Genomic DNA, 14,126 nt, shown 5'->3' on the forward strand with positions numbered 1-14,126 from the left:
AATTTAGCTGCATATACACTGAGAACTCAGATGGTTTTCCTATTACATCTTCCAAAGCTGTCCTGTGAGCTGCGTTACATTGCTTCTCCTATCAAAGTGGTTACAAAAATCTACACATTTACCAGAATTTATCAAAGCGTAAGAGTGTGACCAGTGGAGGTGGCTCGAGGCCAGGTTTTATAAGCAACCTGGTTAGAGATTTGACTGTAGGCAAAGTGGAAAGTTTGTCCATGGTTGCTAAACTTAAGACTGTGTGGGTTGTTTTGTCTGCTCAACAAGATCTCGAAGTTTCCCTTCGAAATTCAACGTATTATGGATGAAGGTCTATTTTTGCCCCGTTCATTCTGCATGGTCACAGGGTTAATCCCGTGTGGTTACAGGGGTGAAATGGAAACAACTCAAAGGGTTAACTGTATGTGTTCATTCCCGAGTGGTTAAGGTTAGGACGATGGTTTATGGGAGGCTCAAAACAAAAATAATGAAAAACAACGCACTATTACCATCAGGTATCATCAGCATTCACAGTGATCTCGCAGCTTGCTAGAACATTGTGAACTGCGATAGCGCAGTGGTCTGAGCAGCGTGCTCTGACTCCGAGAATCATGAGTTTGCTCCCAGTGTTTTTTGGGGGTGAGTGCAGAGAAAGGCCTATCGACGTTCTTAAGACCTTTTCAAACGTCCGAATTTGCAGCGTGTGTCTAGTGATCAGTCTGGTCTGGTAGTGTGTCTGGGTGGGTGACTTTGTGTTTGTGTGCGTCTTTACCTTGTGTCTGGTAGTTAAGTCGTCTCATCTCCACAGGGTCAGAGGAGTGGGCCAGCAGAGAGTCCTTCACCCCAACAGAGTGCTCATCCTTGGCAGAGGGAGATGCTCGTTTCCTGGGGAGAGAGGCAGGGAGGATAGGCCATGAGAGGAGCTGTAAACACAGTATATTCTCTGTTCCAAAATTCACACTACTATTTAGAATGTAATGTATTTGGCATGTATTCTAAGTGGCATGCTAAAAGGCCTTTAGACGTTGGAATGTAAACCATACAGCAGGGGCCTTCTGGCTTGGGATGGTCAACCCCTTACACAGACTACCCATCAGAACCCAACCCAAAGACTGACATCTGTTTATTTCTGCAATCATGTGGAAGATACCAGATACCAAGACGATGCTCAATTTGCAGGTAGTTAAAAGTCATGTTGAGATTTGTAACTTCCTGAAGCAGAGGCACACATCTACTCTTCAGAGTCAGATCAGAATCCCAGAATCGGATTTACACACACCCCGAAATTGACTTAATGAGTAGGTGCTTCCAGTATTAGACCGTGTCCAAGACAGACAAGACACAAAGTCAACATACAGAATGCATAATATAAATACAGTACACATAAATAAGTACATTTGTTTTATGTCCAAAACTGCACCATCCCTGCTATATAATGCCCTACTTTTGACCATAGCCACAGCCCTCAGCTCTGGTCAAAAGTAATGCGTTATAAAGGGAATAGGGTGCAATTTGAGTATGCTGCTGTTAAATAACACTGTCTGCCGGGCTGTGTTCGTTGGTTCCCCAGATGAGGCCGTTTATGTGTGGAGGGCCCAATTTACTGTCTACACAGCTGGGGGGGAAGTGGTGACACAGTTTTAGGTTTACGCTCATTAAAACCTCTAATTTCCCCCATATGAATGTGTGAAAACAAACAGGCTGAGCAATTAACGGATCAGTTGCAGTGACAGACTAGCACGGCTGGCTAATTACAGAGGTGGAGAGAAAGAGAGAAGGAGGGAGGGAAGGAGAGAGGGGAGTGGGAGAGGGAGGGACTTGGGGAAGAGGAAAGGGGGATGGAGTAGTGAGAGGAAAGAAAGAGAGGGAGAGGAGGGAGGAAAGTAGCACACCTCCTCCATTCCCAATGCACAACACGTCTCCTAGCATGATAACTGAGGTCTTAAGTTTTGACGTGTTACAGCTGCTGCCAAGCAAATGCATTAAAGCATGCATTCGTTTCTCTGGGTAGCGCTAACATTACGCTAACATGTCATGTGCAGCAGCCTCCATCGCTGAGTACTGCTGCTGATGTGCTCACCTAACTCTGTCTCAGGGGCAGCTATTAGTGATGCCATGCTATCAAAGCTGTCTATGAGAGGTGTCAGTCATGTTACTAGCCCTAAACTTACAGTTTATATATACACCTTTGCCAAATACATTCATACTAATATTTTGACAATTCCTGACATGTAATCCTATAAAAAAAAATCCCTGTCTTAGGTCAGTTAGTATCATCACTTCATTTTAAGAATGTGAAATGTCAGAATAATAGTAGAGAGAATAATTTAAGCTATTATTTCTTTCATCTCATTCCCAGTGGGTCAGAAGTTTACATACACTCAATTAGTATTTGGTAGCATTGCCTTTAAATTGTTTAACTTGGGTCAAACGTTTTGCGTAGCCTTCCACAAGCTTCCCACAATAAGTTGGGTGAATTTTGGCCCATTCCTCCTGACAGAGCTGGTGTAACTGAGTCAGGTTTGTAGGCCTCGTTGCTCGCACACACTTTTTCAGTTCTGCCCACAAATTTTCTATAGGATTGAGGTCAGAGCTTTGTGATGGTCACTCCAATACCTTGACTTTGTTGTCCTTAAGCCATTTTGCCACAACTTTGGAAGTATGCTTGGGGTCATTGTCCAATTGGAAGACCCATTTGCTTCAATATATCCACATAATTTTCCACCGTCATGATGCCATCTACTTTGTGAAGTGGACCAGTCCCTCCTACAGCAAAGCACCCCCACAACATCATGCTGCCACCCCCGTGTTTCACGTTTGGGATGATGTTGTTCGGCTTGCAAGCCTCCCCCTTTTTCCTCCAAACATAACGATGGTAATTATAGCCAAACAGTTCTATTTTTGTTTCATCAGACCAGAGGACATATCTCCAAAAAGTATGATCTTTGTCCCCATGTGCAGTTGCAAACCGTAGTCAGGCATTTTTTATGGCGGGTCTGGAGCAGTGGCTTCTTCCTTGCTGAGCGACCATTCAGGTTATGTTGATATAGGACTAATTTTACTGTGGATATAGATACTTTTGTACCTGTTTCCTCCAGCATCTTCACAAGGTCCTTTGCTGTTCGGCAATTGATTTATACTTTTTGCACCAAAGTACATTCATCTCTTCCGTGATTTCATGACTTCCGGCGCTGACAGAGATGGCCGCCTCGCTTCGCGTTCCTAGGAAACTATGCTTTTTTTTTTTTACGTGTTATTTCTTACATTGGTACCCCAGGTCATCTTCGGTTTCATTACATACAGTCGAGAAGAACTACTGAACATAAGAGTAGCGTCAACTCACCATCAGTACGACCAAGAATATGACTTTCGCGAAGCGGATCCTGTGTTCTGCCTTTCACCCAGGACAACGGAATGGATCCCAGCCGGCGACCCCAAAAAACGACTTCGAAAAAGGGGAAAACGAAGCGGTCTTCTGGTCAGTCTCCGGAGACGGGCACATCGTGCACCACTCCCTAGCATTCTCCTCGCCAATGTCCAGTCTCTTGACAACAAGGTTGATGAAATCCAAGCAAGGGTAGCATTCCAGAGGGACATCAGAGACTGTAACGTTCTTTGCTTCACGGAAACATGGCTCACTGGAGAGACTCTATCGGAGACGGTGCAGCCAGCTGGTTTCTCCACGCATCGCGCCGACAAACAAACATCTTTCTGGTAAGAAGAGGGGCGGGGGCGTATGCTTTATGGGTAACGGGACGTGGTGTGATCATAACAACATACAGGAACTCAAGTCCTTCTGTTCACCTGATTTAGAATTCCTCACAATAAAATGTAGACCACATTATCTACCAAGGGAATTCTCTTCGATTATAATCACAGCCGTATAAAGTCCCCCCCAAGCAGACACATCGATGGCTCTGAACAAACTTTATTTGACTCTTTGCAAACTGGAATCCATTTATCCGGAGGCTGCATTAATTGTAGCTGGGGATTTTAACAAGGCTAATCTGAAAACAAGACTCTCTAAATTTTATCAGCATATCGATTGCGCAACCAGGGCTGGAAAAACCTTGGATCATTGCTATTCCAACTTCCGCGACGCATATAAGGCCCTGCCCCGCCCTCCTTTCGGAAAAGCTGACCACAACTCCATTTTTGCTGATCCCTGCCTACAGACAGAAACTAAAACAAGAAGCTCCCGCGCTGAGGTCTGTTCAATGCTGGTCCGACCAATCTGATTCCACACTCCAAGACTGCTTCCATCACGTGGACTGGGATATGTTCCGTATTGCGTCAGACGACAACATTGACGAATACACAGATTCGGTGTGCGAGTTCATTAGAAAGTGCATTGAAGATGTCGTTCCCATAGCAACGATTAAAACATTCCCAAACCAGAAACCGTGGATTGATGGCAGCATTCGCGTGAAACTTAAAGCGCGAACCACTGCTTTTAATTTAATTTTGAAATAATTCAGTCAGGTTTCAAGACTAGTCATTCAACTGAGACTGCTCTTCTCTGTATCACGGAGGCGCTCCGCACTGATAAAGCTAACTCTCTCTCCTTTGCTCTCATCCTTCTAGACCTATCGGCTGCCTTCGATACTGTGAACCATCAGATCCTCCTCTCCACCCTCTCCGAGTTGGGCATCTCCGGCGCGGCCCACGCTTGGATTGCGTCCTACCTGACAGGTCGCTCCTACCAGGTGGCGTGGCGAGAATCTGTCTCCTCACCACGCGCTCTCACCACTGGTGTCCCCCAGGGCTCTGTTCTAGGCCCTCTCCTATTCTCGCTATACACCAAGTCACTTGGCTCTGTCATAACCTCACATGGTCTCTCCTATCATTGCTATGCAGACAACACACAATTAATCTTCTCCTTTCCCCCTTCTGATGACCAGGTGGCGAATCGCATCTCTGCATGTCTGGCAGACATATCAGTGTGGATGACGGATCACCACCTCAAGCTGAACCTCGGCAAGACGGAGCTGCTCTTCCTCCCGGGGAAGGACTGCCCGTTCCATGATCTCGCCATCACAGTTGACAACTCCATTGTGTCCTCCTCCCAGAGCGCTAAGAACCTTGGCGTGATCCTGGACAACACCCTGTCGTTCTCAACTAACATCAAGGCGGTGGCCCGTTCCTGTAGGTTCATGCTCTACAACATCCGCAGAGTACGACCCTGCCTCACACAGGAAGCGGCGCAGGTCCTAATCCAGGCACTTGTCATCTCCCGTCTGGATTACTGCAACTCGCTGTTGGCTGGGCTCCCTGCCTGTGCCATTAAACCCCTACAACTCATCCAGAACGCCGCAGCCGGTCTGGTGTTCAACCTTCCCAAGTTCTCTCACGTCACCCCGCTCCTCCGCTCTCTCCACTGGCTTCCAGTTGAAGCTCGCATCCGCTACAAGACCATGGTGCTTGCCTACGGAGCTGTGAGGGGAACGGCACCTCAGTACCTCCAGGCTCTGATCAGGCCCTACACCCAAAGAAGGGCACTGCGTTCATCCACCTCTGGCCTGCTCGCCTCCCTACCACTGAGGAAGTACAGTTCCCGCTCAGCCCAGTCAAAACTGTTCGCTGCTCTGGCCCCCAATGGTGGAACAAACTCCCCCACGACGCCAGGACAGCGGAGTCAATCACCACCTTCCGGAGACACCTGAAACCCCACCTCTTTAAGGAATACCTAGGATAGGATAAAGTAATCCTTCTCACCCCCCCCTTAAAAGATTTAGATGCACTATTGTAAAGTGGCTGTTCCACTGGATGTCATAAGGTGAATGCACCAATTTGTAAGTCGCTCTGGATAAGAGCGTCTGCTAAATGACTTAAATGTAAATGTAAATGTAATCAGGGCAAGGTGACTGGAAACATGACCGAATACAAACAGTGAAACTATTCCCTCCGCAAGGCAATCAAACAAGCTAAGCGTCAGTATAGAGACAAAGTAGAATCTCAATTCAATGGCTCAGACACAAGAGGTATGTGGCAGGATCTACAGTCAATCACGGATTACATACGTAGAATGTATGCACACATGACTGTAAGTCGCTTTGGATAAAAGCGTCTGATAAATGGCATATATTATTATTATTATTATATAAAGAAAACCAGCACTGTCACAGACCAGGATGTCTTGCTCCCAGGCAGACTAAATCACTTTTTTTGCCCGCTTTGAGGACAATACAGTGCCAATGACACTGCCCGCAACTAAAACATGCAGACTCTCCTTCACTGCAGCCGACGTGAGGAAAACATTTAAACGTGTCAACCCTCGCAAGGCTGCAGGCCCAGACGGCATCCCCAGCCGCGCCCTCAGAGCATGCGCAGACCAGCTGGCCGGTGTGTTTACGGACATATTCAATCAATCCCTATCCAAGTCTGTTGTTCCCACATGCTTCAAGAGGGCCACCATTGTTCCTGTTCCCAAGAAAGCTAAGGTAGCTGAGCTAAACGACTACCGCCCCGTAGCACTCACTTCCATCATCATGAAGTGCTTTGAGAGACTAGTCAAGGACCATATCACCTCCACCTACCTGACACCATAGACCCACTCCAATTTGCTTACCGCCCAAATAGGTCCACAGACGATGCAATCTCAACCACACTGCACACTGCCCTAACCCATCTGGACAAGAGGAATACCTATGTGAGAATGCTGTTCATCGACTACAGCTCGGCATTTAACACCATAGTGCCCTCCAAGCTCGTCATCAAGCTCGAGACCCTGGGCCTCGACCCCGCCCTGTGCAACTGGGTACTGGACTTCCTGACGGTCCGCCCCCAGGTGGTGAGGGTAGGCAACAACATCTCCACCCCGCTGATCCTCAACACTGGGGCCCCACAAGGGTGTGTTCTGAGCCCTCTCCTGTACTCCCTGTTCACCCACGACTGCGTGGCCACGCACGCCTCCAACTCAATCATCAAGTTTGCGGACAACACAACAGTGGTAGGCTTGATTACCAACAACGACGAGACGGCCTACAGGGAGGAGGTGAGGGCCCTCGGAGTGTGGTGTCAGGAAAATAACCTCACACTCAACGTCAACAAAACTAAGGAGATGATTGTGGACTTCAGGAAACAGCAGAGGGAACACCCCCCCCCCCCCATCCACAGTAGTGGAGAGGGTAGTAAGTTTTAAGTTCCTCGGCGTGCACATCACAGACAAACTGAATTGGTCCACCCACACAGACAGCATCGTGAAGAAGGCGCCGCAGCGCCTCTTCAACCTCATGAGGCTGAATAAATTCGGCTTGTCACCAAAAGCACTCACAAACTTCTACAGATGCACAATCGAGAGCATCCTGTCGGGCTGTATCACCGCCTGGTACGGCAACTGCTCCGCCCACAACCGTAAGGCTCTCCAGAGGGTAGTGAGGTCTGCACAACGCATCACTGGGGGCAAACTACCTGCCCTCCAGGACACCTACACCACCCGATGTCACAGGAAGGCCATAAAGATCATCAAGGACAACAACCACCCGAGCCACTGCCTGTTCACCCCGCTATCATCCAGAAGGCGAGGTCAGTACAGTTGCATCAAAGCTGGGACCGAGAGACTGAAAAACAGCTTCTATCTCAAGGCCATCAGACTGTTAAACAGCCACCACTAACATTGAGTGGCTGCTGCCAACACACTGACTCAACTCCAGCCACATTAATAATGGGAATTGATGGGAAATGTAAAATATATCACTAGCCACTTTAAACAATGCTACCTAATATAATGTTTACATACCCTACATTATTCATCTCATATGTATACGTATATACGGTACTCTATATCATCTACTGCATCCTTATGTAATACATGTATCACTAGCCACTTTAACTACGCCACTTTGTTTACATACTCATCTCATATGTATATACTGCACTCAATACCATCTACTGTATCTTGCCTACGCCGCTCTGTACCATCACTCATTCATATATCTTATGTACATATTCTTTATCCCCTTACACTTGTGTCTATAAGGTAGTAGTTTTGGAATTGTTAGCTAGATTACTTGTTGGTTATTACTGCATTGTCGGAACAACAAGCACAAGCATTTCGCTACACTCGCACTAACATCTGCTAACCATGTGTATGTGATAAATACAATTTGATTTGATCTCTAGGAGACAGAACAAGTCTCCTTCCTGAGCGGTATGATGGCTGCGTGGTAGAGCATGGCGCTTGTAACGCCAGGGTAGTGGGTTTGATTCCTGGGACCACCCATACGTAGAATGTATGCACACATGACTGTAAGTCGCTTTGGATAAAAGCGTCTGCTAAATGGCATATATATATATTATACTTGCGTACTATTGTTTGAACAGATGAACGTGGTACCTTCAGGCATTTGGAAATTGCTCCTAAGGATGAACCAGACTTGTGGAGGTCTACAATATTTTTTTCTGAGGTCTTGGATGATTTCTTTTGATTGTCCCATGATGCCAAGCAAAGAGGCACTGAGTTTGAAGGTAGGCCTTGAATTACATCCACAGGTACACCTCAAATCGACTCAAATAATATTAATCAGCCTATCAGAAGCATCTAAAGCCATCATTTTCTAGAATTTTCCAAGCTGTTTAAGGCTCGGGTCAATAGAGCTGCACTATACAGGAAATAAGATGCCATTTAGGACACATCCATGGAGATGGACGGCGAGATGAGGATTGTAATGGAGATCGTAATAAAGCATGGAGGCAGGAAATAAGGAAGTGTGGGAAAGCGTGCTTTGTTATTCTGACTATTGCCTAGGAAACGACATGTAATTTGAACTCCACTTTTTGCATTTTGCTTGCAAGGCATCAGGGCTGCAGGTGTGTGTGGGTGTTGGTGGGGGGAACCGGGCAAAGGAGAAACCACAGACTATGAACTCTCAGTGAGATGTCGCTCAACAGATCAACGAGATCAAAGACATTTCTCAAAGCTGCCTGTAAACATTGCCCACACACGCATGCACATATTTGCATGCTCACACGCGCAAACACGACATACGTGGACACACACACACACATGCACACACATAGACACACAACCAGTCAAGAGCCAGACATGTCTCCTGTGAAAAAAACAGTCAAAGGTGTGATGTGTGATAGTGATGGGAAGTTCAGTCAAAAGAACGATTCTGTAGACTAATTTTGAGTCAGTAATGACCAGAACACGCAGGACCCCACACCAGCGAACGATGAACTGAAAACTTGAAAGTCCTGATTCTACAAGCCTCTCGTTCATCACAGTTGGCAGGCAGGAGCCCCTACCGGCGAACGATGAACTGAAAACTATCATAATCCGACAAACCTCTCGTTCACGTGTCGTTTACCGTGGTGTGCTTATTGAAGCTGTCATTTGTGACTGAGACTTGTTGTTTAAACAATGTAGGCATACATTTGTTGATTGCTAGGGATATAAATAAGATGATGTCTTAATACATTTGATACAAGGTCTAGTTGTGGCCACATCCGGACTAGATTGTGAACGACTGTTGGAGGAGTGCATTGCTCAACTGTGATAAGCACAATATGGTTCGCAAACTGCAGCCCCCCCCAAACTATTTGTTCTCGAGTTCAAGTTTGTTTAGTAGAGGCTGTTCATGCTTTGATTCTTCAAAGCCGATTCCATCATAACATTCAATAATTAATGAATTGGGTTCATTCTTGCACCATGAGATGAATTGTCAGTTAACATATATTTTTATCCTCTATGCTGCCTGCAGCATGATCTATTTTCCTTTGAGTAATTATGACAGACAGTTGTTGGTCAGAGCACATCTCTAGAGCTGTTGAGTCGGAGGACTGTATATCAATCCTGCTGCTAGCAGGCCAAAAGAACGACTAAAATGAACGAGTCACTCAGAAAAACGAATCGTGACTTTCGAGTCAGTAAAGAGAGTAGTAGAAAAAGAATCGATCGCATACCGGACCTCGCTATGTGTGATCTTGACAGTGTAGTAGAAACAAAGAGCATGTCAGTCTGTCACTCTGACTCTCTACATCAGGCATCAGTCAGAACAGAACAGAGTGGAGCAGCCTGACCCAGAAGCACATCTTATAGAGGAGTAAAGGCATCTGTCCACATGCTTCCCAGCTCAACTACCTTTTGTGACGTTTTTGTTAGTTTGTGTCTCAGCGAGGGTTTTATCAGTTGTTTGGGCACAACAGCAAAAAGTTTGAGGCAAGCCGAAGTCAGTAGCCGAAGTCTACTCCCATTCGTCTGTGATTGGTCAACGGCAGGGGTTCTTCAATTAAGTGTTTTTTGTCATTCAACGAGAGACGAATCGGTTTCATGCACATATTTTCACTTTAGAAATACTGCAATAACGTCTTAATTTGATGTAAAAACATTTTTTTTTTCAAGCGAAGGTCTTTTAAGGGACTATGCAAGCACACTCGTTCAGCCAGCTGACGCCTTCGCATGCTGACGCCTTAGGGGGAGGGGAGAGGAAGGGTGTGCTGCAGATTGACAGCCAAGCCAGGGTTGAGAGGGGGGAAAGTGGTGTACGGATGTAAAACAGGAGAGAAGTACTAACCTTTCTTGTTTGCTGCGTTCACAGAAAGCAGGGGGAAAGTGAGCGAGGGAGAAAACAGAGAGAGGGAGAGAGAGAGGGAGGAGGATTAAATTACAGGGTTAAAGCATAGAAGCAGTGGATGGGGAACAGCATCTGGCTAATACAAGCTCTTTACTTCACACCTCCCTCCATCCCTCATTCCATCCATCCCTCCCTCCCACCCTCTCTCTCTCCTCCAATCTCTCAGCCCTGCGGTTTTATTCAGATAATAACGCTGACATTTTGAAAATGAGTTTTTTTCCTCCAGGGGCCCAGATCTCAATCCCTGTCACTGTGATCATCTTCAACAAGTGTTTAAATATATATATTTTTTCTTTACAACCCATTCTCTTAAGATACATATGCTGGGATTTTTTTTTAAAGGAGGATCTACATATCTGCTATGTGGGGAATTCAGGAGATAATTATATTCTCTGCAGTTGGACAGGCTTGATGATGGTGCACTCTGCTCTCTCAGGTTACTTGAGGTAGATATTGTACTAACTCAGTGGAAATACAGCAGGTTGCATCCTGCAACTAACGTCCCGGTATCAACTATGTTATCCTACTACATTGTGTGGACAGATGAGGATGGGGTTATTATATAATAAGCTGTTTTACCTCATATACTTTTGCAACTGTTGAAATGTCTATAGATCTGCCTCTTGTACTGTGTTTTGTAGCATTTACATTAATTTATATTTGAATACAATCCATTCCAGCAAAATGACTTCCAAGTCATAAAAAGTTGCTATGTGTCCTGGCATGGACATCAGAGAGTTATAGGCCTATGCAGTCAAATAGGCATGTTAAATTGGGACACTTCAAAAGATTTCTTCTCATTTGCTGTGAAGAAATCCTCCACCCTCCTGCCATCTAAGTCAGCCTTGCCTGGACTTTTCCCACAGAGAAATACTTTGAATTACTAGTTCAGCTGAGTTCAGCTTATTACTTTCCTGGGTTGTTGTGTAAGAGCGAGTTGAGGTCTGGCTCCTTCTGATCGCCAGAGTGAGGAGAATTAAGGTGAGGTCAAGCATTTTGGAATGCTTTTTTGAATGATTAAGTCCTTTTTAATGATCAAGTCAAGCACCTGATTCCCTTTTTTGTTCAAGCAGAGCTGAAGCGTCTGAGAAGTAAGGAGAGCTACACTACCACAAGCCCAGCAACTCAAAGACTGAACAAACAGTAAGAGAGAAGGGTGACAAAAGAGGAGAAGAATGTTGAACAGATAGAAGAAGACAGAGGAAGGAGAACCAGCTCGTCCCATCCCAGCAGTGTGCTAGCTAGCTGAGATTTCATTATTAGCGGAAGAAGCATATGGATCCCCTGTTCTTCCCTCTCTCTCTTATGCTAGCTCAGCTAGAAGCTCTAAGGACAGCTACATTCAAAGAGAGCAGCGAAAACACAGCTGGGCCAACTCTGGGAGAGCATGGCCACAGGCTACCTGACTGAGATACCTCCCATATCAATGCTCACTCCAAGGAGACTCACTCCAAGGAGAGAGTCTCACAGAGCCTATAGGACTTCAGGCTGAGGCTAGATGAATGTCTATCTGTCTTGATGGAGTAACCACTGAACTCCAACGAATGAGGGCCAGTCAAGTTCTTCCACACCAATCTCAACAAACCATTTCTTTATGGACCTCGCTATGTGCATGGGGGTATTGATTGTCATGCTGAAACAGGAAAGGGTCTTCCCAAAATTGTTGCCACAAAGTTGGAAGCACAGAACCATCTAGAATGTAATTGTACGATATAGCATTAAGATTTCCCTTCACTGGAACTAAGGGGCCTCGCCCGAATCATGAAAAACAGCTCCAGACCGGAATTCCTCCACCACCAAACTTTACAGGTGACACTATGCATTCGGGCAGGTAGCATTCTCCTGGAATCCGCCAAACCCAGGTTCGTCCGTCAGACTGGAAGATAGTGAAGCGTGATTCAACATTCCAGCGAACGCATTCCCAATGCTTCAGAGTCCATTGGTGGCGAGCTTTACATCACTCCAGCCGAGGCTTGATATTGCGCATGGTGAGTTTAGGCTTGTGTGCGGCTGCTCGGCCACGGAAACCCATTTAATGAAGCTCCCGACGAACAGTACTTGTGCTGATGTTGCTTCCACAGGCAGTTTGGAACTATTGTTGCAACCGAGGACAGAAGATTTTTTGCGCTTCGGGCATCAGCATTCGGCAGTCCCGTTCTGTGGGCTTTGTGTGGGCTATCACTTCGCGGCTGAGATGTTGTTGCTCCTAGACATTTCCACTTCACAATAACAGCACTTACAGGGCAGAAATTTGACAAACTGACTTTCATGGTGCCACATTGAAAGTCACTGAGCTCTTCAGTAAGGCCATTCTACTGCCGGTCATCTATGGAGTTTGCATGGCTGTGTGCTCGATTTTACACACCTGTTAGCAACAGGTGTGGCTGAAATTGTCGAATCCACTCATTTGTAGGGGTGTCCACTTACTTATGTATATACAGAGTATTCGGAAAGTATTCAGACACGTTGAGTTACAGCCTTTTTAAAAATTTGATTAATAAACTATTTTCCTCATCAATCTACAAACAATACCCTTCAATGACAAAGCGATAACAGGTTTTTAGAAATTTTAACACATAAAAAAATTAAAAATAATATTCAGACCCTTTGCAATGAGATTCGAAATTAAGCTCAGGCGCATTCTGCTTCTATTGATCATCATTGAGATGTTTCTACAGCTTGATTGGAGTCCATCAGTGGTAAATTCAATTGATTGGTCATGATTTGGAAAGGCACACACCTGTCTATATAAGGTCCCACATTTGACAGTGCATGTCAGTGCATAAACCAAGTCATGAAGTTGAAGGAATTGTCCCTCGAGCTCCGAGACAGGACTGTTTTGAGGCACAGATCTGGGGAAGGGTACCAAAAAATGTCTGCAGCATTGAAGGTCCCCAAAAACAGAGACTCTTCCTAGAGCTGGCTGCACAGCTAAACTGAGCAATCGGGGGAGAAGGGCCTTGGTCAGGGAGGTGGCCAAGAACCCGATGGTCACCCTGACAGAGCTCTAAAGTTCCTCTTTGGACATGGGAGAACCTTCCAGAAGGACAACCATCCCTGCAGAATTCCACCAATCAGGCTTTTATGGTAGAGTGGCCAGACTGAAGCGACTCCTCAGGTAAAAGGCACATGACAGCCTGCTTGGAGTTTGCCAAAAGGCACCTAAAGACTCTCAGACCATGATAAACAAGAATCTCTGGCCTGATGAAACCAAGATTGAACTCTTTGGCCTGAATGACAAGAGTCACATCTGGATTCCACCTGGCAACATCCATACGATGAAGCATGGTGGTGGCAGCATCATGCTGGGGGGATGTTTTTCAGTGGCAGGTAATGGGAGACTCGTCAGGATCGAGGGAAAGATGAACGGGCCAAAGTACAGAGAGATCCTTGATGAAAACCTACTCCAGAGCGCTCAGGACCTCCGACTGGGGCGAAGGTTCACCTTCCAACAGGAAAACGACCCTAAGCACACAGCCAAGACAACACAGGAGTGGCTTTGGGACAAGTCTCTGAATGTCCTTGAGTGGCCCAGCCAGAGTCCAGACTTGAAACCGA

General features: G+C 46.0%; 1 protein-coding gene across 8 annotated transcripts in view; it reads right to left on the bottom strand.

Moving 5' to 3' along the window:
* Window positions 1-14,126, bottom strand: part of LOC118371478 (receptor-type tyrosine-protein phosphatase F) — a 430,463-nt gene that overhangs the window by 35,597 nt on the left and 380,740 nt on the right. For all 8 annotated transcript variants that reach the window (XM_052480269.1, XM_052480266.1, XM_052480268.1 and 5 more), the window contains one exon: window positions 764-876. In XM_052480269.1, coding sequence (XP_052336229.1) covers window positions 764-876 — 113 coding nt within the window. The remainder of the gene's footprint in view (window positions 1-763; window positions 877-14,126) is intronic.

The sequence above is a fragment of the Oncorhynchus keta genome, chromosome 26 (assembly GCF_023373465.1).
Source record: "Oncorhynchus keta strain PuntledgeMale-10-30-2019 chromosome 26, Oket_V2, whole genome shotgun sequence".
NCBI classification, from domain to species: Eukaryota; Metazoa; Chordata; class Actinopteri; order Salmoniformes; family Salmonidae; genus Oncorhynchus; species Oncorhynchus keta.